The sequence below is a fragment of the Delphinapterus leucas genome, chromosome 1 (genome assembly GCF_059928025.1).
Source record: "Delphinapterus leucas isolate spDelLeu-1000000601 "Yukka" chromosome 1, BTC_Dleu_Yukka2, whole genome shotgun sequence".
Classification (NCBI taxonomy): Eukaryota; Metazoa; Chordata; class Mammalia; order Artiodactyla; family Monodontidae; genus Delphinapterus; species Delphinapterus leucas.
The window spans coordinates 40,850,618-40,873,630 of record NC_143129.1 but is presented as its reverse complement, the minus strand read 5'-3'; the positions used below and the strand labels follow the sequence as shown (position 1 = coordinate 40,873,630).

Sequence of the window (23,013 nt, the reverse complement as noted above, 5' to 3'; positions counted from 1 at the left end):
AATGCACCAGCCTGACCTTCATCCACCTGGGCACAGTCTCATCCACAACAGCAACTCACGTTTGCATCACTCTTTACATTTTGCACAAGGCTTTCTTGTCCATTTATTCATTTGATCCTCAGAAAACCTTGTGAGGAGGATATGGTACCCCAGTTTTACTGATGAGAAATCTGAGGTTCAGAAAGGCAATGCTGCCCCTTCCACCTCACCAGTAAAGCCAGCACTAGAGCCCAGATTTCTGGGCCCTTAGTTAATGCATTTTCCACCTCTTCCCCGGTATTCTCTTCTACAAAAGGCATCAACCAGCCTGCTCCCCTCTGATAACCTCTCATTCACCCAGGTTCTCCCCTAGGAAGCCAGTGGGGGAGCATCCTGAGACCCCCGTGTGGTTTCCCACTCTTAACTCCATCTTGAATCTTTTGCCAAACTGGCCACGGCCATCCCACACTCTCCACCTCGCAGACGTAATCTCCCTCTAAGCCTGTCCCTTCTCTTTCCTCACCCTCCTTCTTCCTCTGAGGTCCTCCAGGTGGGCTTCTCCCAGCTCTGGGGGGGCAGGGGACAGGAGAGCGGACCAGCAGTTTGAGGATGGAGGAGGGAAAGATCCCTGCAGGGAGCTCCTCTGGGCCTCAGGGGCCCTGGCACTTAGTCCTGCCCTGCTCAGCTCCTGGAACGTCAGCAAGGTTGCGCAAAAAGCTAGGAGGAGAGGCACCAGTACACAAGGGTGGAGGAAAGGTTAGACACAGGAAGCCGTGGGAGAGCCAGCCGCCGCAGACCATCTTGATTTCCCCAAACACACCATTGTCCCCCTGGGGAAATCTGTTGGTGAAGTCCTAGGCGGTTCCTTTAAGAAGGGTCCTCTTGAGGTCACCTCAGCCATCCCCCGCCCCCAGGCAGGCTGTTTTCTCTTTTTCTTCCAGGCTGACCGGCTGAATGGTATGAGACATTCTGCCAGGGAAACTGAGGTCTAGGGAGGCAGAGGGGCTTGTGGGGACACCAGGGGACGATGTGGGGAGGGTGGTAAGGGGGAGGGGGCAGAGGATCAACCTGCTGAATCCCAGCTGTGACTCCTGCCCTTGCACTCCCACCTCCTTTTTGCCTGGTGTTCAGCGGGGGTGACGGTGATATAACAGGTGTGGAGTGCCAGCCACGTGCTGGGCGCCAAGCAAAACAGCCAGGGTGAGTGTATGCCTCATCCGTGCCTGGGAGGCAAGGCCACCAAAAGAAGTGAGTCTGGTGGAAAGACTTGAAAGAGGGAAGGGAGGCACCTTGCTGGCTGGGGGCGGGGAAGACAGAATAAAAGTCTGCTGAGCTAGGATTAGAGAGAGAAGGCCCAGGCCGGAGCTGGGAAGGGATGCCCCTCGTTCTTCCCTACTCTGCTTCTCCCAAAGCTTGTAAATGCCCCAGACATGAGCCAGCCCAGGCCCCGCTACGTGGTAGACAGAGCTACCTACTCCCTCACCCTCTTCGATGATGAGTTTGAGAAGAAGGATCGGACGTACCCACTGGGAGAAAAACTTCGCAATGCCTTCAGGTAATGTGGCCCAGAGCCCAGACTCCTCTCTCTTCTACTCCCCACCAAAATCTTCCTGTACCAGGCCATGACTCCGGTACCAGTGTCCCTAAGACAGGACGTGGGGAAGCCTCGGGGAGGTGAGATTCTGAACCCTGAATTTGAGATCCTATGCCTCAGCTCTACTGAGACCCCCAAGGAGGATGGGGAGTGGAAGCAAGGACCATCCACAGGCTCAGAAGGGTTGTAAACCATCCCCAACCCCCTGCATGAGGTCTCGCCATATTCTCAGTCCACTCAAGTCTCTCCTGGGATCTTAAGGGAGCTGGAGAAGGGCATGCTACCATATGCGGGTGGGGAGCTGCAGAGCCTTTGCTGCTCCTGTCCCTTCTCCTGTCCTTTCCTTATCAAGGAAAATCTGAAGCCTCCCCCACCCCTGTGTGCACTTTGTCCTCTTTCCCTCCTGGGTGCTCCTTCCTTCTCCTGGTCCAGACAATGCCCAAAGACAGCCCCTAAATTCCTGGGCTTTCCTAAAGGGTACCTACCAGGATGTGATCTCACCAGCCCCTGAGCTCTTTCCTCTCTCAGATCCCTGGAACTGTGCTGGCGGGTAGTGAGACCATGCCTATGAGGAGGGGGCTCCACAAGGGGATCTATACCCACACTCCAGGAGCCTGAGGCTACGAGCTTTATCTTCCCCCTTCCCAGACGTCTGGCAGACCTCCCTCAGGCTTCACCGGGGTCTGGTTTGCTCTTCCTCACTTCCCTGGGGAAACAGCTGATTCAGTTACCTGAATTGAGGTCACTGGCAATGGCTGAAGTAGAGATGCAGGTGGAACTGGTTCAGACTGGGGGAATCACCCAGCTCAGTCTTCACTAAAAGCCCCAGCTCAACCCTACCTCTCCTGGGAGGCTCCATCTCTGCCCAGTTACAGTCAAGACCTTGGGTGCCACAGCTGTGTCCTTCAGGCAGGCGGGCTCTGCAAGTCTTTGTGCCCAAAGAGTTTAAGTTTGGGTTGTTACTGTCCTGGAGGGATGAGGGTACCTGCTGTTGTCCTAAAAGATTAGGATGATGGATAACATAAGGCGATGCAGGGAGCTAACAATTCCCATGTGGCTGGCAGGGGAGCCTTGAACAGTGCCTGGCACACAGAAGGTGCTCCAGTAAATATTTGTTTAATGAATGAATGAATGAATGTCTAGAAAACTAATCTCTCTCCGTCCACTTCCCGCCTGGCTTCTGGAACCTCTGTATGGATGTTTGGCATCTGTTCCCAGTTCTTCTCTCAGGCTTCAGATTGCTTTGCTCAATATATGGCAGGCTTGCAAGTAAGGCTGGGCATGTACAAGCCCTCGAGTGGGTTGTTTTTCTTCCCCAGCCAGTTCTCCATTCATGAGTCCAGTTTTCCCTGCCACAAACAAACATGAGAGAGTTCCTGCAGGCCTGATTCTCTCTTAGGACAAGCCTTTAGAGATACTTTAAGCTATCTACTACCAGTCCAACTCCCCATCCAGCATCCCAGGGGTGGGAGAGGCACTACCCACCACAGAGGAGACCGGGGGGTCAGATGGTGATGGTGATGCGGTTCCATGAAGCGCTGGTTGGGACAGAAAATCTACCCAGACTTTACAGGGTACAAAGCATTGCCTGTGTTGATTTCAGTTTTGGGTGACATCCAGGGGACCCAGTGTCAGGGAAACTATTGTTGAGCAACAGCAAAGAGCAGGAATTGGTGCTGGGCAGGAAAGGAGGGCCTAATCAGAGAAGGCCAGTGAGTCACCAGATGGTCCCTGAGTATTTGAGTTCCCTCAGCTGGGAGAAGAAAAGCAAATGCCTGCCCGCCCCCTTCTAGTCATCAATCCACCAGCTGTCACCCTTGGGATTGAAGGCCCTTGTTTTTACCACTCCTGAGTTTCTAATGAAAGGACCTCAAGGTGTTCAGCAAACAGGGGAGGGATCAACTCTCCCCACCCTGCGTTAACCAACAGTTTCCCCATTCTTCCCTCTCCTGATGAATTAACAGGGGAAAGAACTCCAGCACTCAAGTCATCACACACAAAGGATAGTAGGTCAGCAGAGGTGCACCCTGCAGGGACAGTGGAGCCTTCCTTTGGGGGGAAGTTCTAAGAAATATGGCAGCAGCCCCCACTCAGACTGAGTTTCAATTCAGGCCCATTCTTTCACTTATTCATTCATTCATTTCTTCAACAGATATTCACTAAGCACCCCAGTGTAATGCACGAAGTATACAAAGCTGAACAAGAGAGCCAGACTTCTCTCCATGTTGGGTTTACTGTGTAGTGGGAGAGATAGATGAAAAGCAAGAAATTACAACACAAGGTACACACAATGCTGCAGGAGCCCAGAAGAGGGTGCCCGGGCCTGTGTTCAGTCAGACCAGAGAAAGGCCATCTGAGGTGGAGGCTGGACTTGACACCTCGGCAGGCTCAGCCACCGCAAAATCCATGCCTTTAAGCCAAGTCTTATAGACTTCCCAGGTGAGCAGTCAGCAATCAGAAGACCTCCAGCTAGTGCCCAGGGCATGGTGATGGCTCTCAAGAGAAAGTCCTGCCACATAGTGTGGATGCTCACTGAATTTTGCGTGAATGAGTGAACGAATGGATGAATGACCAAGAACAGGATATTATAATCTATTCCCGACTCAGAGCATCCAAGCTGTGCAGTGCTGACCAGAAACCTGCCCTCTTCCCCTCCAGATGTTCCTCGGCCAAGATCAAAACCGCCGTGTTCGGGCTGTTCCCTGTGCTCTCTTGGCTCCCCAAGTACAAGATCAAAGATTACATCATCCCTGACCTTCTTGGCGGCATCAGCGGTGGATCCATCCAGGTCCCACAAGGTGAGGGGATCCCCTCAGCCAAGCCTGTTTCTCTCCCCACGCCACTCTCTGTGACCTCCATAACCCAACCATGCCCCTGGATGTTCACTGTCTCGGTCTTCTGCAGGCATGGCATTTGCTCTGCTGGCCAACCTTCCTGCTGTCAACGGCCTCTACTCCTCCTTCTTCCCCCTCCTGACCTACTTCTTCCTGGGGGGTATCCACCAGATGGTGCCAGGTAAGGCCTCTCCCCTCTCAGCAGGCAGCTGACCTGGACCACAAGGATGGGTGGTGGGTGGCGAAGGGGGTTGGGGTGATTTCCCATCTGCATTCTCCTCTAGCTGGTGCTGCTTTGTCCTGGAGGGACCATCACTGTGCGTGTCAGTCCCAGGTCTTCTGTGACCTTGGAGAAGGCACTTAGCTTCCGTGAGCTCAGTTAGCATGACCTGTTTGGTCTCCCTCCCTGGAATGTGGGGAAGACTTTGTGGAACAAGATATGCCGTAAAGTGCTGAACAGATGTGGGAAATTACCATCTAACTCCCAGTCTGGTCCCAGCAGACCACTTCAGGGACATACAGAGTTCTCCGGTGCTAAGTGAGACGGAAAAAAAGGGCCTGACCACAAGGCCTGTTTCTGGCGCAGGCTCTGCTTATATTTCCAAGCCCATTTCCTCATGTGTCCAATAAAATAACATTAACAGTTGGGGTGAAAGCACATTGAAGAGTTGTAGATCATGGTTAGATGTGAACGGTTACTGTTATGCTGGAGAGGAGCCTTGGAGGCATGGGGCTCCATCCCCATGGGGGTCGGGAAGCGTTCCTGGGCCCCTTTCTGGTTTCCACGGGTGTGGTCCAAACCTCTGACTTTTGCTGGCTGGGTGGGGCACCACAGGTACATTTGCCGTTATCAGCATCCTGGTGGGTAACATCTGTCTGCAGCTGGCCCCAGAGTCGAAATTCCGGGTCTTCAACAATGCCACCAATGAGAGCCATGTGGACACAGTGGCCATGGAGACCGAGAGGCTGCACGTGTCGGCAACGCTAGCCTGCCTGACTGCCGTCATCCAGGTGAGGGGGGCGGCCTCCATCTCTGCCGGGGCCCCACCTCAGGAAGGCACCAGGGCACCCTGCCCCTGCCTCAGAGTCCCAGTTTTGACATTAAAGCTAACTTAGGGCTCTACGTCCTCCCTCTTCCCCACTTCGAGGCTACAAAGGACCTTGAAAATTCAGAGCATCTCTCCTTCTCTGTCTCCAGCAGGTGCATAAGACCAGCATCTACACCTAATAAAACTGTCCTGAGCTAATGACTGTCTAAAGGACTTCTGGCCTCTCTCCACTACCCTTTCCAGTGCCCAGCTCTCTGCCAGCACAGTCTTCCAGTTTCTCTAACATCACTTATCCCCCTCCTTGGAGCTTCTTCTGCTCCAAGCCACAGCATCACCTGCATGACATAAATTGCATTTCCACCACATGCAAAGGACTCTGCTAGGTTTTATGAAGGCAAACGCAGCAGCACAGAATGTAAGAGCAGGAAGCAACCTTGGAGGTTTCATTCATTGATTCATTCAGTTAATATTTTTTCGTTGTTTCACCGTGCCAGGGACTGGGCTAGGCTCTGGGGATCAAAGATAAGTAAGAAAGAGGCCCAGTTCTCAAGGAGCTCACAGCCCAGCAGAGGAAGTAGCCATATCAACAGACAGATGTATAGGCAGTGAGGTCAGCAACATAGAGAAAGTCAGGGAAGGCCTCTCCTCAAAGAGAGGAGGTGACATCTGAGCTCAGTCTAAAAGGATGAGTAGAAGTTGACCAGTAACCAAATGAACAAGGCATGGAAGGGACAGTCCAGGCAGGGGGAATAGCACCCCCAAGGCACTGAGGCCTAAGAGAGTGTGAACTGACCAGGGAATGGCAAGACAAGGAGTTTGGTATGGCCAGAGGGAGGGGGCCTTTGGGGAATAGACCAGAGAAGAGGCTAGAAAGGTAGGCAGGGGCCAGACAATGAAGTCTGAAGTCCGTCCCCTAAGCAGTGGCTTTGGGTCTGATTGGCAGTCGGTTTGGACCACTCAGACTATGGAGAAGATGACGGACGGGAGCTAGATGAGAGTCAAGGCAGGGGACCTGTTGGGAGATTATGCAGAGGTCCAGGCAAGAGTGACAAGGGCCTAGACCAGGGTGGCAGCCAAGGAGATGAGGGGGTAGACTTGCGGAACATTTTGCCAGGAACAAAATGAACAGGGCTTGGTGATAGATTGGAGATGGGGGGTGAGGGATGATGGCTCCCAAGTTTTTGGTTGGCCAGCTGGGCGGGCAGGGGTGTCAATTACTGAGAGAGGAAACCCTGGTGAGTACCAGGTTCATTTTACAGACGAGGAAACTGGAGCCAACGAGGTGAAGTGTCAGAGGCTAAAGGTCTGCTGGCAGGAGAGGGCGAGACAAGGTCATGATGGACTCATTTCCCTAGAGCTGCTGCTATCCCAGGGCTGCATGGAACTCCAGCCCTGGGTTTGAGCCAGGCAGGTATGGGAGCTGCTGACCCATCTTGGTCTCTCCCCACCACCCCTCTCCTCTCAGATGGGCCTGGGCTTCGTACAGTTCGGTTTTGTGGCCATCTACCTCTCTGAGTCCTTCATCCGGGGCTTCATGACAGCCGCTGGCCTGCAGATCCTGATCTCCGTGCTCAAGTACATCTTCGGACTGACCATCCCCTCCTACACAGGCCCAGGGTCCATCGTCTTTGTGAGTCTAGGAACGCACCCCTGTGAATAGAGAGGGGCTTGAGCAGACACATGAGCCGAGTTCACTGTCTTAAGAAGTTCAGAGAGGATTCCAAGAAGTTCCCGCTTTGGGAGGGAGTGTCAAACACGTGACCTTGAGGGCTTGCTGAGGTTCTCTGTGGTTAAACCCCGCAGAAGAGCAGAGGTACACTCTCCATCAGCTCCCCGTTCCAGTGCCTCAACCCCTCCCTGCCTGGGAAGTCCTTCCTTATGTCTAATCTCCATCCCTCCTCCTTTAGCTTGAACTCTTTCTAGAGAAAGAGGAAGGGAATCTGTATTCCCATCCCAGTATGAGCTCCAGACATGCCCTTTGGGAGAGGGTGGTGGAAAGTGGAATCCTGAGAAGGATCTGGATTCTGCTTTGGTGAGAGCTGATGACGTCCCTTCATTGGCTCAGATGCTGGGTGGGAGCGGCATGGGAGGAAGGGGTGGGAACCCATGAGCATGATGCTGTCTCCCACAGACCTTCATTGACATTTGCAAAAACCTCCCCCACACCAACATCGCCTCGCTCCTCTTCGCCCTCATCAGCAGCGTGTTCCTGGTGCTGGTGAAGGAGCTCAACACCCGCTTCATGCACAAGATCCGCTTCCCCATCCCTACAGAAATGATCGTGGTAAGGACCTTGCCCAGGGGTGGAGGGCTGGGGCCCGGGCAAGAGAGGCCGTGAAGAAAGGAATCCGGCTCCAGTCAGAGCCAGGGGAGCCCCTCTTCCCACCCGGCCCCCGGCCCACTCGCCCACTGTGAGCCAGTAGGACAGAAGTCAGGGATGAATCTACTCCTTCCCCCTGTGTATGGCTCCCACTCTCCCTGATCCTCAGGTTGCCCCCCCTCAAGGAGGCAGGGGAGTGGGATCAGGGGTCCCCAAAGAAAAGGAAAGGCTTGAGAGGGACCCCTGCCCTGGCCCCAACTTAGAGCCAATCCCAATTCTCCACTTTGGGGTTTGCAGGTAGTGGTGGCAACAGCTATCTCTGGGGGCTGCAAGATGCCCAAAAAGTATCACATGCAGATCGTGGGAGAGATCCAACGAGGGTGAGTCCAGGTGGCTGGGAAGCCTGACCCCACCCCCACTGCACCGCCCCCAGGTTCAGAGTCAGAGATGAAATGAACTCTATGAAAGTACATTATAAACTCTGTGACACTGACCAGCTATGAATTATTACTATTACTTACTATGGAGAAGAGCCACACAATGCTGGCTGTTTCCTGGTGGTGAGTCATGAAACACCCCCGCGAAAGTCTCCGTTGATGGGTGCTGTTAAAGCAAAGCCGCTCTGATCAGCCCTTCTCTGGTTCTTTGCCTTGCTCTAATACATTGGCTCTTTTACCCACGTGGAAAGGAAGCTGTTAGGACTAACAAAATTCACTGAGCGTCTACTCTGTGCCAGGCACCGCACTGGGCCCTGGGAGGGGAGGGGAGGGGAGGTGCTTATGCTGCAGAGTTGGAGCAGGCCATGGAGAAAAGGCCCACAGCACTGGGGGCTGCAGATATGCGGACGAGTGCGCGTAAAGAGTCCAGAATCTGGATGTGAACAAGTAAGGCCCTACTGCTTACTAGCTCTGTGACCTCAGGTAAGTTATGTTCTCTAAGCCTCGGATTTTTGCTTTGTCAAGGGGAGTGACGGTAGCGGCCCTGCGGCGTGGTACTGAGGATTCAGACTGGAAGGGATAATTCATGTAAAGGCCCTGGCACAGAGTGGGGCCCAGCCGGTCCCTGTGGGTCGATGAAGGTCGCGGTGCCCTCCCTCTCCTCACACCCTTGGGCCCTGCCTCCTTTCTGGCTCCTTGGCAGGTTCCCCACTCCCGTGTTGCCTGTGGTTTCACAGTGGAAGGACATGATTGGCACAGCCTTCTCCCTGGCCATCGTGGGCTATGTCATCAACTTGGCTGTGGGCCGGACCCTGGCCAGCAAGCACGGCTATGACGTGGATTCTAACCAGGTAGGTCCGGCCACCCCCCCAGCAGGGCTGAGCAGGACGGGCCAGGGCCCACAGAGACCTGGCAAGAGATGTTTTGGGGCTCTGGGCTTAGGTGAGGAAGGCTGCCTGCTAGTGGGGGGGGGGGGAACTCTAACACCAAGAGGCTGACTTCCACTTGATTGGGAGTATGTGGCTTTAAAGCAGTAGGGTCACTCTCAAGTTCAAGATCCAGCTTGCAAGGGCAACTGTGTTTGGTCTGTACCCTGCACCCCAGCCCCAGCTTCCAATCCTGTGCCCACAGGAGATGATCGCCCTGGGCTGCAGCAACTTCTTCGGCTCCTTCTTTAAAATCCATGTCATTTGCTGTGCTCTCTCTGTCACTCTGGCTGTGGATGGAGCTGGAGGAAAATCCCAGGTGAGCGCTGGACCAGGAGAGTGTGGGAGGGATGGGGGAGTAGCAGAACAATTGCCCCGGAGAAGCCAGGCCACCTGCTTCTCCAACTTTCCTCTCCCCTCCTTAGCCTCCAGTCCACCAAAAGCATCTATTGGAAACAAAACAAGAGCGAGAATTTCACACCTATGCCCTGTTTCCAAACTCTTTCTCTGAATAGATGTCAAGCCTGTGCGTCTCCCTGGTGGTGATGATCACGATGCTTGTCCTGGGGTCCTATCTCTACCCTCTCCCCAAGGTAAGAGCACAGCACGAGAGCAGAGGCAGCGAGAGACTCCAGTAAGAGCAGGCCCTGAGGGCTGTGTGGCACTTTACAGATTACCAAGTGCCATCATTGTCACGCATTGTCCTAGTCACAACCTGTGGAGTAGTAACGCAGGTTTTACTCTCCCCATTGTACAGGTGAGGGAAACTGAGGCTGAGAGGGTCTAGGTGATCTTCTTGTGGTGACAAGGCTCACAAGTGCAGGGCTGGTCACAAACTCCAGCCTTCTGACCTCAGAGTCCACACCCAAGTCAGTGTTTTACAAGTCAGTGTGGGCGCCTGGCTAGGAGGGCTCTAGGCACGGGCCGTGTGGGGATGAGGGAAAAGAGGACGGGCAAAGATGGGGCCAGGGGCCCTATGACTCTAGCACCTGCGCTCCAGCCCTAAGATTGAATGCAGAGATTTGGGGTCTCTGCCAGCAGAGATGTTCTAGAACTGCAACTCTGTCCTGCCAGGTTTCAGGGTCAGGTGTTTGCAGGAAGGGCAGGAAAACGGGGACAGCCCAGGTGACAAGTAACAATGCTCTTCTTCCCCAGGCTGTGCTAGGAGCCCTGATTGCTGTCAACCTCAAGAACTCCCTCAAGCAACTCGCCGACCCCTACTACCTGTGGAGGAAGAGCAAGCTGGACTGTGTAGGTATTGGGCGGCCTCTGGGTACCCGTTGTGCCCTTGCCGCCTCCTCCAACCCCACAGCCCTGTCATCTCTCCTGTCAGTGATCCCTCTGGTCGGCTGCTTGATTAGCATAACCGAGTGCTGACAGCTCAGGTTTTGGAGTGAGACATCTTATGTTCAAATCCTAACTCAGCTGTTCACTGGCTTTATGACCAATGGCAAGTCCCTTAACCTCTCCGAGTCCTGGCTTTCTCATCTGTGAAATGGGTATCTTATACTCTCTACCCCCCACCTCAGGATGCTTATGAAATGAGATAATACAAGTAAGGAGCACATTGTCGAATTGTATCTTGTGTTCAATAAAATTTAGCTAAGAAAGCTAAATGAAATCATTTTAAAAAACAAAAAAACCTAGAACATAAAGCCAGCAGACCAGGATCTTAAGCAGATTACCAGACTTCTCTGGAGTTCTGTTTCCCCATCTGTAATGCGGGTGATGGTCACACACTGGCTCTGAGGATTAAATGAGATCATAATGGGAAAGCACCATGTAACCATAAAGCAATTAGCAAACATGAATTATTGTTTTGATTAGTCACATTCCCAACGCATCTTCCACTGGGCAGTTGAAACGAGGCTACCATATACCGACGACACTGCCTCATCCCCAGTTGAGCCCCACCATAAGTTGTGAGAAAGGATTTACTAACCTCCTTTCAAGATGATGAAACCAAGCCTCAGAGAGGTTTAGTCACACATCAAAGGCCACAGAAGTAGTAAGTGTTAGAGTCAGGACTGGAACCCCAAATCTTAGACTCCAAACCTCTGGACTGGACTGTCTCCTAGGGGAGAAGGTACACTTGCACAGTATGAGAAGGAAATCCTTAAAGCCAGACCAAAGTGGTCCATCTGGGGTTCCCCAGGGAGTGAGGGATGAGGATAGGGAGAAAAATGACGTCCCAGTTCCCACCCCGAGAGATCTGCTTTTATCACATCCCAACAATCCCCCCCACTATGACAATAGTTCCTGATATTTACATAGTGCTTTGGGTTCCCATCTGATCTTCACAATTCTGTACAAGAGTGTGGGCAGATTTATTTCCTTCAGAGGAACATGGGGGACTCTAAAACACCACAGGAGGCAACTGTCAAAACTGCATCCAGGGCTTCCCTGGTGGCACAGTGGTTGAGAGTCCGCCTGCCGATGCAGGGGACATGGGTTCGTGCCCCGGTCCAGGAAGATCCCACATGCCGCGGAGCAGCTGGGCCCGTGAGCCATGGCCGCTGAGCCTGCGCATCCGGAGCCTGTGCTCCGCAACGGGAGAGGCCACGACAGTGAGAGGCCCACGTACTGCAAAAAAAAAACTGCATCCAATCCTGTCCCCAAACGCACACAACCAGGCCCCAGGCTATCAGATCAGGAAATGTAGCTGAGCACGTGTCCGGCACACAGCTTACTATCAGATGGAGGAATGGAACTCAGGTTTACGGAGCACTCACTGGGCGCCCATCACTAAAGCTAGGACCTTATCTTCCTTAACTCTTTAATCCTTTCATGAAGCTGGTATTATTATTCCCCCTTTGTGAATTAGGCAACTAAGGATCACACAGCTAGTAAGTAGGAGAATGAAATTTGGAACCCAGGCATATCTGACCCAAGACTCATACTCTTCTCACTGAGCCATCCTGACTCCCTGTGTATGCTGGGGTTGTCTATTAACAACCAGACAAGATCAGGGAGCCACACTCAATCTAAAGGAAATGGGCAAGTGTAACCGAAGCTCAGTTACATAAAACAGTGCAAAAATGGCATGAAAAGGGAAGGGTGGGTCTGAAGTTGTGCTAGCAGAGAATGACCTAGGCTGGTCCAGGAAGACTTCCCCAAAGGGACAGTTTTCTCCCCAGGCCTGCTTTGACGTCTCTCTCTTCACAGTGCGTCTGGGTGGTGAGCTTCCTCTCTGCCTTCTTCCTGAGCCTGCCGTATGGTGTGGCAGTGGGTGTCGCCTTCTCCACCCTGGTTGTGATCTTCCAGACCCAATTGTAAGTAACAGCCCCTCCCCACAAGGCACAGCAGTGGGGCCCCTGGGCCAGTCGGCCAAGGGCTCCCACGTGAGGCTTGGCCCAGCCCACTGCATACTGTCACCTTCTGGACCTGGCACTGGAGGGGCTGCCAGGCCCAAGGAGAGCCTGGCCCAGCCAGGACTTTCGGCACAGGCTGGGCTACCTGACTTCCCACATCCTGAAAACCCAGGGGAAGCCATCACAGTCTTGGAGGGCTGGGGGACCAGAGAAAGTGGGAGTCAAGCAAGTGGGTGAGACTCAGTGTCCTTTCAAGGGTGCTACTAGACCCCAGACCAAATGGAACCCCACCCCAAGGGAACAGCAAGTCAGAGGACAGCTACGTCCTTGCTATAAAAACATTAAGTGGGCTTCTCTGGTGGCGCAGTGGTTAAGAATCTGCCTGCCAATGCGGGGGACACGGGTTCAAGCCCTGGTCCAGGAAGATCCCACAGCTGCGCTCTAGAGCTCTCGAGCCGCAACTACTGGAGCCCGCGCACCTAGAGCCCACGCTCCGCAACAAGAGAAGCCACCTTAATGAGAGGCCTGCGCACCGCAACGAAGAGTAGCCCCTGCTGGCCACAAATAAAAAGAAAGCCTGCCCGCAGCAACAAAGACCCCATGCAGCCATAAATTAATTAATTAATTAATTAATTTTTTTTAAAAAATTAAGTGAAACAGACCAGGGGGTCCAGGGCAGGGCAGGAAGGATGCTGAATATCCGGGAAACCCTGTCTTCTATTCCTGAGAACTCAGAACCAGGAAGTGGTGACTTTAGGGCCCCATAAGCATGTCACCTTGTTTACTCCCCACCCTTTCTCCCCCCTGAGCCCCAGCCTGGGAGCTACGTCAAGGAGCTACCTGTCAACCCTCTAATTATAGCCCAGACACAGGCCATCAGGCATATGTCTCCAGTGCAGAAAGACAAACACAAAAACCCCAGGGTGAGGAAGGGACCCTCTCCTGGCCTGCCTCTGCCCAGCCCCCAGCCCCAGTGTCCCTCCAGGCCCATCCGCTAATAGCATTCTCTTATGTTTTTCTTTTCCTTCTTCATCCAGTCGAAATGGCTATACTTTGGCCCAAGTCATGGACACTGACATTTATGTGAATCCCAAGACCTATAATAGGGTGGGTAATCCAAGATTGTGACCTCCCTCTTTTGCCCTACCCCCACCCCAAATAAAAGAGTTTAAAAAAAAAAAGCCAATAATGACATTGCTGCTAACTGAGCCGAGTCTTCCTGTCACAGGCCCAGGAAATCCAAGGGATAAAGATCATCACTTACTGCTCCCCTCTCTACTTTGCCAACTCGGAAATCTTCAGGCAAAAGGTCACTGCCAAGGTAAGGCTCAGTCCTCTGGTGACCAGAGGGGCTGGACAGAGTGTGCCTGGAAGATGCAAGAAAAGGAGCTGGGAGCTGAGAGCAGGCCACTTCCAAAGAGGGTGGAGGTTAAGACTGCTCTTTGTTCTCTCCCTACAGACAGGTGTGGACCCCCAGAAAGTATTGCTGGCCAAGCAAAAATACCTCAAGAGGCAGGAGAAGGGGAGAACGGTGCCCATACAACAGAGGAAGTCCCTATTTATGAAAAACAAGGTGAACTGAGGCTAGAAACAGCCCATGCCCTCTCCCCTGCCGTCTCTGATCTTGTTACCTGGTACCCCACCTCCCAGTATCTTTGAAGTCAAAGACATCAAGTCTCTGTGGCCACTGCCTGGTGGGTATTGCCTGGTGGATATCTTCTCCTTCGATGAGGAGCTGTCAGCTCTTAGGGTAACCACTGAACTCCCACAGCCCGTCCTCATTTTCTGGCTAAGATAGGATATGCCCGTGGACTTATAAGCAACCCCATACGGGGAGCAGCAGTGAATTTCCTGGGGTACCCAGCCAACCTAGATCTAGCAAGGTGGATGTAGGTGTGGGAGTTCTGCAGAGAAGGCAGACATGGATAAATGCGAAAAAGGAGCTCAGTTGTTTCCAAAGGGCCTTTCTCTCAGAGCAGAGTGGGCTGAGGCTTCAGTGCCTCTCTTGGAAGGGTTGTGGGAGACCAAACTTGCAGGCCCCACCTAAGGAAGGGGCTATGGGAGATGCCGGTCCTATGGGTTTTGGGGGGCTTATATTCACCACCACCAGGTTCAGTTACCCCCACCTGCACGCCCCTTGCCCCAGCTTCAGCCACAGCAAAGTCTGACTGACTGTGATGACCCCTGACTCTGCCCTCCTACTCCCGCCCTCCAGACTGTCTCCCTGCAGGAGCTTCAGCAGGACTTTGAGAATGGCTCCCCAACTGACCCCAACAACAACCAGACGCCTGCTAATGGCGCCAGCGTGTCCTACATCACCTTCAGCCCTGACAGCTCCACAGCTGCCAGTTGTGAGCCCCCGGCCTCTGCTGATCCCAGTGACATCCTGGCCAGCGTCCCACCCTTTGTCACCTTCCACACCCTCATCTTTGACATGAGTGGGGTCAGCTTTGTGGATTTGATGGGCATCAAAGCCCTGGCCAAGGTGAGGCCCTCGGGTGGAGGGAGTGCCAGCCCACCCCCCAACCCTAACCGTCACCCCTGCCCTCCTACACTCCCTTTCCTTGGAGCCCTCATTTGAACCAACTGAGCGAGACAGCTCACCAAGGAACCTAACAGCTCCTAAGATCCCTTTTCCCCAGATGCTACCAGGACAGAATGCTCTCTGCAGAGCAGGCCCGGACAGCACGAGGCAATGCCTGCCTGGGGAGGGATACCAAAGCCAAGCCCCGCTGGTCCACCCTGTCCTAGCACCCCTGTGTAACAGAGTCCACCCCAAGTTCCCTCTCAGGCTGCCAGGAACCCACCCCAGGGTCCTCTGAGTAGAGTTCAGCTTGGCCCTGGTTCGTGGTCTGCCCTTCCTTCCCACACTCACCCAGACACTCTAGTGTCAGCCGGTTCTGGCCAACAGAGGAAAGAAGACATTAGATCAGTGCCCCACATCCTTAGACCAAACACACAGCTCACAGGATACCTTGAATAAATGTATCCACCTGATAACTTTTCAGCGGCCACTTCCGATGACAAGGAGTCAGTAAACCTCAGAGGCTGGCCCAGAGAGAAGCAGCCCAGAGAAACCGAGGGGTACAGAGAGCACATAGGCTGATGGCATCACCAGCCAGGTGCACAGAAGGCTCCATCCCCAGCCCTGGGCTCAACCTGCTTCCCTAGCCTGGGCCTGGCATGAAGCCGGGCAAAGCAGTAGCCTCTCTGGGCCTCAGTCCTCCCCTGCAGTTTCTGCCTGAAGCCACGACGTCAGGAAAGAGGTGGAGTCCAGGACTCTAAGCTACTGAAAGAAAAGATCTGGCCCCATAAGAAGGGGTCATGGGGACTTTAAGTGGCGGCCTCATTGGCAAAGCCCCACGTCCACCCCGCTTTCCAGAGGAGCAGTCAGCCAGCACTCCAGGGAGAAGTGCTGGGCTTTGCCGCTATTTTTATCTTTGGCTGCCAGGGCTCTCGGGGCTACTTATTTGTTTGGCTCCCCCTCTGATGTGCGTTTTGTGAATCGGTTTTCAGGCCCACTCAGAACATTCCTTTCCTTTTGTCTCCCTACCCAACACCCTCCCGACTCCTCTAGCTGAGCTCCACCTACGGGAGGATCGGTGTGAAGGTCTTCTTGGTGAACATTCATGGTAAGAGAAGGAGGACGTGTAGGCGACTGGAAGGCTGGCAAGGGGCTGAGGTGGGAATAGGTGTGTGGGATGCTGAATAGTGAGTGGGGTAGAAATGAGAACAGCCAAATGTTCCCCTAAACTACTGGCTGCTCATAAGCGTTTCGGGCACAAGTTAGAAGAGACTACAGCCGGGTTAGAGAACATCCTAGCGGTCTCAATTAGAGAGTGGGGGGATCGTGGAGTTAAGAAATGACAAGTAGGATTCTAATTTGCCCACCACTAATTTGCCACATATCTTTGGCCAAGTCACTTCATCTGTCTAGGGATCGATTGCCACCCACATAAAATGAGCCCGACTAGATAAATTTGGGAATCTTCTCCAAATCCAAAAGTCTATGAATAAGCACAAAGCATAGATATACCATAGCTATCCAGGGAAGACACAGATAACGCAGTTTTATACGCACACAGTCTCCAGGGCCCACATACACAGCCCCAAACCATGTCCACATCGCAGTGGACTTTCACCTCATCAGCATGTGTGCAGAGTGCAGGGACACGGACACACAGGAGAAAGGGAAGGGGCACATACTTGCACACCCCGTTTCCCGCGGAGGGTCAGCAACTTCCAGCAGGCCTAGCCACCTTCGGCGCTGGCCTGAGCACAGCTCAGGCTCTGTGCAGGCTCCGTTCAGGAAGAGAGTCTGCACTGGCAAGTGACCTGCTCTGTGTGTGCTCCAGAGTTAGAATCAGAAGCTCCCGCCGACCCTCACTAGACACTCCTCAGGAAATCATGTCCAGGATTGGGCAGGAATAAGGACTCTTCCACACACTGGACATTGTAGGAAAGGTCTGGGTAAACAATAGGAAGGACGAACCCTCAAGGGACAGAATGGGCAAACGTTTTAGCCTTTCCCACTCGAATCACCACGAAGTACCAACTCCCTGAATCAAACTGCTTCCTTCTGCCCTGGGGTGAAGGTTCAGCATCCTCAAGCTCATGTTGCCCTCTGCTGTCCAGAAATGGTACTGCAAAGCCAATGAGAAGGCTCTAGGATATAGCAAGAGCACAACCCTCAGGCTTCTCTCTCCATCTCCCTCAGGCCCTCTCACCATTTTCCCCCAACCCCAGGTCCTGTCCACGGTGGTGTTAACCTTTTGAAGGTGATCTTTCCCTCCTTCCAGCCCAGGTGTACAATGACATTAACCATGGGGGCATCTTCGAAGATGGGTGTCTAGAGCGCAACCACGTCTTTCCCAGCATACACGACGCAGTCCTGTTTGCCCAGGCAAAGGCCAGGGAAGTGGCCCCAGCACACAACTTCCAAGGGGTAAGGTCCCTGCACCTGAGGAATCCTAGGCCCTGGGTCACTGAAGTAGCGGGACGGTTTGGGTTCCAACACCAATTCTGTCAATTAACTTTTCTGAATCTCAGTTTTCTTATCTGTGGAATGGGTACTCTAAGGTAACATTATCTACCACGGGATTTTTCTGTTGTTTTGGTTTTAAGATTAACTGATACTTGTATCTTTTACATCACTTGAACGAGCTTTGTATATTACAAAATCCTTATTAATATCAATTTCCAGATCACACAAACACCCAAAGCACAGCGGGTTATGCCTGGCATTCTGGCATTGCTCACCCCTGCGATTCTTTCGCTCTTTCTACAGGAGGCTTTGGGAAAGGGAGGGGAGTAAGCCTGCCTGTTTTAATTTAGCAGAGCTTGGAGATTTCAGGCTGGTGATGGATGAAGAGTGCAGATCTGAGTTTTGTCTCAGCTTCTTGACATTTAATTTACTAGCTCAGTAAGTGGTATGCAAATGAGCTACAAATAACACTGTCTACAAATAACACTCCAGAAAGCTGGGAGGCAGAAAAAGCCCATCCCATTGGGGTCCCTGCCCAGGCATCCCCAGCCGACGCCACCTCCCAGGCTCCCCTGCCAGCTCAGCTTCTACCCTTGGCCTCCCAAGACTCTGTGCCCCAGTCCATGAAACAAACCTCTTCTGCCCTCTGTGGGTCATAAGAAAGGCTTTTCTGGCCCTAGAGCAACCATTTGCTGTTTGCTTTAAGAGACTGATGAAGGTGAAGCCATCTGTTCTAAGCGCTGAAAGCCTGCCCAGGGAAACACGGGGCCTGGCGCCTGCCTACCACACAGAGGGAAACTGTGAGAGCAGCGGCCTTTCTAGCCTCATGCACCCTGTCACCAGAGCAAAGAGAGGGAGATTCCAGAAGAATCCTCATCATCCATTATTGCACAATGTCCACTATTTACAGTTTATATATTCTTAAAAATGTATATTACATGTATTGTATATTTAACTATTACAGAACATATTCATATCTATAAATGATACACACACACACCCTTTTCAACAGCATGGTGAGGTAGAGAGCCAGCAAAGTGAGTCTGATTATCCTACTTTTACAGATGAGGAAACAGATTCCCAGAGAAGGGAAATGGATTCGCCGGTCAGGCAGCTAGCCGGTGATCCTTGTAAGCTAGGTAAACCTTCCCTGCCTCTGAAATGCCCACCAAGGAAGCCCACCCTGATGTACACCTGTCTGCTGTGAGGAGGAAAACCACAGCTGTGCTGTATTTTGAGAGGCAAATGAGGGAGGTGAGGGAAAAGTCAAGAGGGCAAGTTATGCATCAGAGCACATGGTGCGCCCCCGCCCACCCCGGAGCCTGCCATTTGTGCCAGACCGTCATTCAGTTACTGCAGCTCATTTTGCACTTGTTTCCCCCATCCAGGCTCCAGTGGACCCCGAGCTCTCTTTGTATGATTCGGAGGAGGACAGTCCCAGCTGCTGGGACTTAGAGCAGGTAAGCTGAAGGCTGGGGGTCAGGAGGAAAAGGAAGGAGACCTTATCAAACCCAAAGTGCTGCCTGGGCTCTCCCATCTCCAAGCCAGAGCAGTCACCTTGAAGGCAACAATGTTTCTTTCTCATCTTTCTTTTAATAGCAGATCTTAATTCTTCTCACTCTCTGAAATGCATCATGGGGGAAGGGAGAGTCACTGGACCAAGTCCTGGATAACTAATATCTATTCTTAACTCTCCAACACATCTGCTACTTGATCTTCGGCAAGCCACATAACACCACCAGGCCCCAGTGTTTATCGTTGTAAAATAAGGGGAATATGGGGAATACCTTGTCCCATCTACCTAACAAGATTAGTGGGGGTTGCTTTTGTTCTCTGTTAATTCAACTGGTATTTATGGAGTGCCTACTACTTGCCTGACACTATCCCAGGGTGGGCACACAGCAGTGAACAAAACAAAGACCCCTGCCCTTGGAAAACTTACATTCTGGTAGGATCAGATGAATTCTAGGGATACATGAGGGATACAAATATTACTGCACGTGGATGGGCTTTAAGAGCTAAGAGCTATGCAGGTGTGAAGTCTTACTTCACATAGAGCCCTATGGTCCTGACATGAAAAGTAGCCCCACCCCAATGCCCTGAATTAAAAGAAACCAGATCACTAGGTTTAGAGGAATTTGGCTCTGGGTCTATTAGAAGTAACATCTCACTTTGTGCCTCTTCCCATTCTTTTGGGGTATGAGTTCCATGGTCCTCTAAACATGTCTCTGGGGGTGCTGAGGGCATGCGGGAGGCATTAGGGAAGAGAGCCGGGGCCACAAAGATTTGGCGGATGGATTTCTGGGTCCCTGTGGAATCTCCAGCACATTCCAAAAGCCTGGGTAGGACCAAAATAGCTTATCAGAGCAAGAAAGGACTTCAGAGCTTGTCTGATCTCAACCCTCATTTTACCTAATAAAGAAAGTGGAACGAAAAAGGAGGGCAGGACCTGTGAAAGTCACACAGCACACCAGAGGTGATTCAAAGTTAGATTTCAAGCATCTTCTCTTGTCACCTCTGTACCAGTTCACCTCTTAGGCTGACCCTGCCTCTCCCCGGTTCACATACGCACGTGCACACACTCACACACACTTCCTCAAAATGCCTCTTTCTGGCCGGGGGTTCATAGGGTCACCTGGCGATTGCCACCACTCTGAACCCAACAGGTCTGATGCTGTCTCTCCCCCTCCCACTTCCTCCCTGTGGCCCTGCAGGAGATGTTCGGCAGCATGTTTCACGCAGAGACCCTGACCGCCCTCTGAGGGCCCAGCCGGTTCCCGTGCTGCCTGCAGAGCACCTGGTACCTGGGACTCCCATGAAGGATGAGCCTGGGATCATGGAGAGTGGCGGGTAGAGGAGAATACCTCCACCAGGACTCCAGTACCTCTCCACCCTCCTCCTCCTCTCTCATTCCCCTCCCGGCATCTCCAGAGCAAGTCAATCTCAATGGCAGGGAGAGACACCTCTTCATCCTTCTGCTGACCCTCAGAGCCCCAGCCAGCAACAAGCAAGCCTCCTTCTCACTCCACCGCTCCCACCCACACCCTGCCTGTGGCAGCTGACAGGACCCCTGACTGCTGGACTTTAAGACTGAGCCAGGAATAAGAGGAAGCCGTGTGCTGACGTAGAGTGCAAGCTTCGAAAGTGTCCTGGCGCCAGCATGGCTTGGTGTCAGATGGTGTCAAGCTGTCACAGGACACAGAGACGAACTTGCTTAGGACTCTGTGGTTGCCCTTTCCAGCTGCCCAGTCTGTCTCTGGCAGCTCTGTACCCCTGGGACCATGTGCTCCCACAACCCAGGTATCTCTGCCTTGGTGACTATGTCCCCTTCTTCCTCATCTCAAAGCTGCTGAGGCCTCCACTACTATTTAGCACGTCAGACTCTAGCCTGGGGAGTGGCTACCAGAGCTACCTCCCCAGGGGCAGCCCACCAAGGTAGCCACATCAGCCTCCTGAAACATCATCACTCCCCCTGCCCTCAAGGGCTGCTTCCTTCTACTTGAGACCAGGTAGGAACCCAAAAGGGACAGGGGGGTAGCTGGCAGAATCCTCTGGCAACCCAGCAACAGATACTAGTTATTCTGCACAAAAGCTTTCCCTCTTTGTGCTGGAGATGTGGAGGGGCAGGGGGCACAACTGGTGGGACCTGGGCCCCGGCAGTCTCCCTGACATTAGAAATGCATCCCCCACTTGGGAAATCTGCCTTGTTCTCTTCATTTGGCAAAGAGCCAATGAGTTTAACTCTCCCTTATCAGCTTGGGGCCTGAATCGTTCAGCCAGGCAAGGCAGGACACCCCACCGAGGGCGTATCCCAGCTGGGTACCAAGCATGGAGAAGGGCTGATCCAGACTGGGTCTTCCTCCACAGGGATTCCTTAACAAACTCAGGACCTGAGGCCATCTCCTTCCAGGAGAGATGAGAAGAGGAGTTAAGTTCTCTCTATATATAAGAAGGTAGAGAAACCCCACTGTTGACTTGAAAATAAATAGGTTCCATGTGCAAGTGTTTGAGAAATTTTCCATGGAAGTGCACCAAAAACCTTTTGGCCTCTCCCCACTGATTCTCCCAAGTTCCTTCAATGAATGATCCCTGCCCAACAGGATGGGCTGGCCCAGCCTGGAAAAATGTCCGAATTCCTAACTTCAGCCTGACCTCCACTGTGTGCCTGTGCCTTGAGTGAGCTGGTCAGCTAGCAAGTCTTCGTAGAGTTAAAGGAGGGGGTGCTGGTGAAGAGCCAACAGATTCTTGGCCTACAAGCATTGCTTCTTTGTGAATTCATTATGCCATCTGGCTGCCAATGGAACTCAAAACTTGGAAGGCAGAAGACAATGTTATCTGGGATTTACCGTGCCCAGCACCCGAAGTGCCAGACTTCGAGAGGACAAGAACCATAGCCAATGAAAACTCACCCTCCCCTGCTCCACCTCCTGCAGAGTCCAGCTCAGGCCCAAGAGGTGTGGGAAGATCACAGAGCCTCAGGACATCCCAAGTTAGAGGTGCCTTGTGAACCAAGTGTCTAGAACCCTTGAGGACTTGATGAAGTGACTGTTAACCCCCAGGCCAGCCCCAGACCAAAAGGTGATTGCTGACTCACAGTGGCCTGGAGCTGGGGGCTCAAGGAGGGATCCTGAACCATGTCCAGGGGTGTAAGTACTCACAGAGACCACAGTGGATGTAAGATCGGAAACACCTGGGGTGGAGGGAGGCCTTGAAGAGAACTTCACTGTTAGAATACTTTGGAAAGAACATAAATTCACCCAGACCACTCACTGGACATGACTGAGGCAGGAAAGGAGAGCAAGGTAGTCAAATAATCCAGGATTTCAGTACTTCTGAATGTTCTTAGTTATACTGACCAGCAATGATGTGGTTCCTGGAGAAGACCGGGACTCTTGAGATATTTGTGTAATTTATTTAATTTAAACACCATTCTCCTTTTGTTCATTTTGCTAATAAAGTGGTTTTGAAATGTGAACAAATGCATGTGTTCGGGTGGTTTTACAGAGAGGCAAAACCAGTCACCTCCAGGAAGAGGTGGCTTGCTTTGCCCTGTCCTGGGGAAAAGAAACAGAAAGCTAAGACTTCTTGAATCTCCCAGCTGCTCTCCAGGTTCCGGTTTTCCACTCCTGAGAAGGAATAAACGTCCACGATCCAGCTGAAGAGCAGAGATTGGGGCATGACACCTGGACTAAGGGATCCCCATACTCAGGACCAATTCCCAGAGCCAACTCTGTGATTTCTGTGGCTATCAGGGAAGTCAGACTTCCACCATCTCTTCTGTATATGTTTTACGTGCTAATTCTTCAACATTCATGAGATGTCTGTTAAGGGCCAGTCCCATCAATACTCAACAAAGCTTTCAGAATCCTTGGTTTGGAGGAGCACACAATCTCCGACATTTCCGTCCCCTGTTTGTGAGACAATGCAAGGAGCAAAAGGCCAAAGGATTCAAGTGTCCAACGAGCCAGGCTGATTCTCAACTTTGTTTGCTAACTGTAGGAAATGGGAGGAAATAAGAGGAATCACAGGGCTTCCCTGGTGGCGCAGTTGTTGAGAGTCCGCCTGCCGATGCAGGGGAT

At 52.5% G+C, this 23,013-nt stretch overlaps 1 protein-coding gene across 18 annotated transcripts; it reads left to right on the top strand.

Annotated features, from left to right (window-relative positions):
• Nucleotides 1-1,086: 1,086 nt before the first annotated feature.
• SLC26A9 (solute carrier family 26 member 9) lies at nt 1,087-22,663 on the top strand. Of its 18 annotated transcripts, XM_089908541.1 has the most exons (21): nt 1,445-1,534; nt 3,726-3,854; nt 4,232-4,371; nt 4,478-4,588; nt 5,243-5,418; nt 6,922-7,086; nt 7,588-7,740; nt 8,074-8,156; nt 8,917-9,064; nt 9,318-9,458; nt 9,655-9,732; nt 10,295-10,390; nt 12,305-12,411; nt 13,488-13,557; nt 13,679-13,771; nt 13,910-14,023; nt 14,666-14,935; nt 16,028-16,082; nt 17,250-17,395; nt 18,823-18,894; nt 20,149-22,663. In XM_089908541.1, the coding sequence occupies exons 4-21, from the start codon at nt 4,480-4,482 to the stop codon at nt 20,194-20,196; spliced, it is 2,124 nt and encodes a 707-aa protein (XP_089764667.1). In that variant the 5' UTR covers nt 1,445-1,534; nt 3,726-3,854; nt 4,232-4,371; nt 4,478-4,479; the 3' UTR covers nt 20,197-22,663. The 18 variants fall into 18 exon arrangements, with proteins under 18 accessions (XP_089764654.1, XP_089764643.1, XP_089764649.1 ...); XM_089908505.1 differs by lacking the exon at nt 3,726-3,854 and having other exon boundaries at nt 1,102-1,534; nt 4,181-4,371; XM_089908512.1 differs by lacking the exon at nt 3,726-3,854 and having other exon boundaries at nt 1,105-1,534.
• Nucleotides 22,664-23,013: the final 350 nt, after the last annotated feature.

Bases quoted from the DNA above. Each gene is read 5' to 3' on its own strand.
- SLC26A9 (XM_089908505.1), top strand. From the start codon at position 1,410: ATGAGCCAGCCCAGGCCCCGCTACGTGGTAGACAGAGCTACCTACTCC. The intron at 7,741-8,073 runs GTAAGGACCTTG...TGGGGTTTGCAG, and splicing joins TCCCTACAGAAATGATCGTG to GTAGTGGTGGCAACAGCTAT. The intron at 17,396-18,822 runs GTAAGGTCCCTG...TCCCCCATCCAG, and splicing joins CAGCACACAACTTCCAAGGG to GCTCCAGTGGACCCCGAGCT.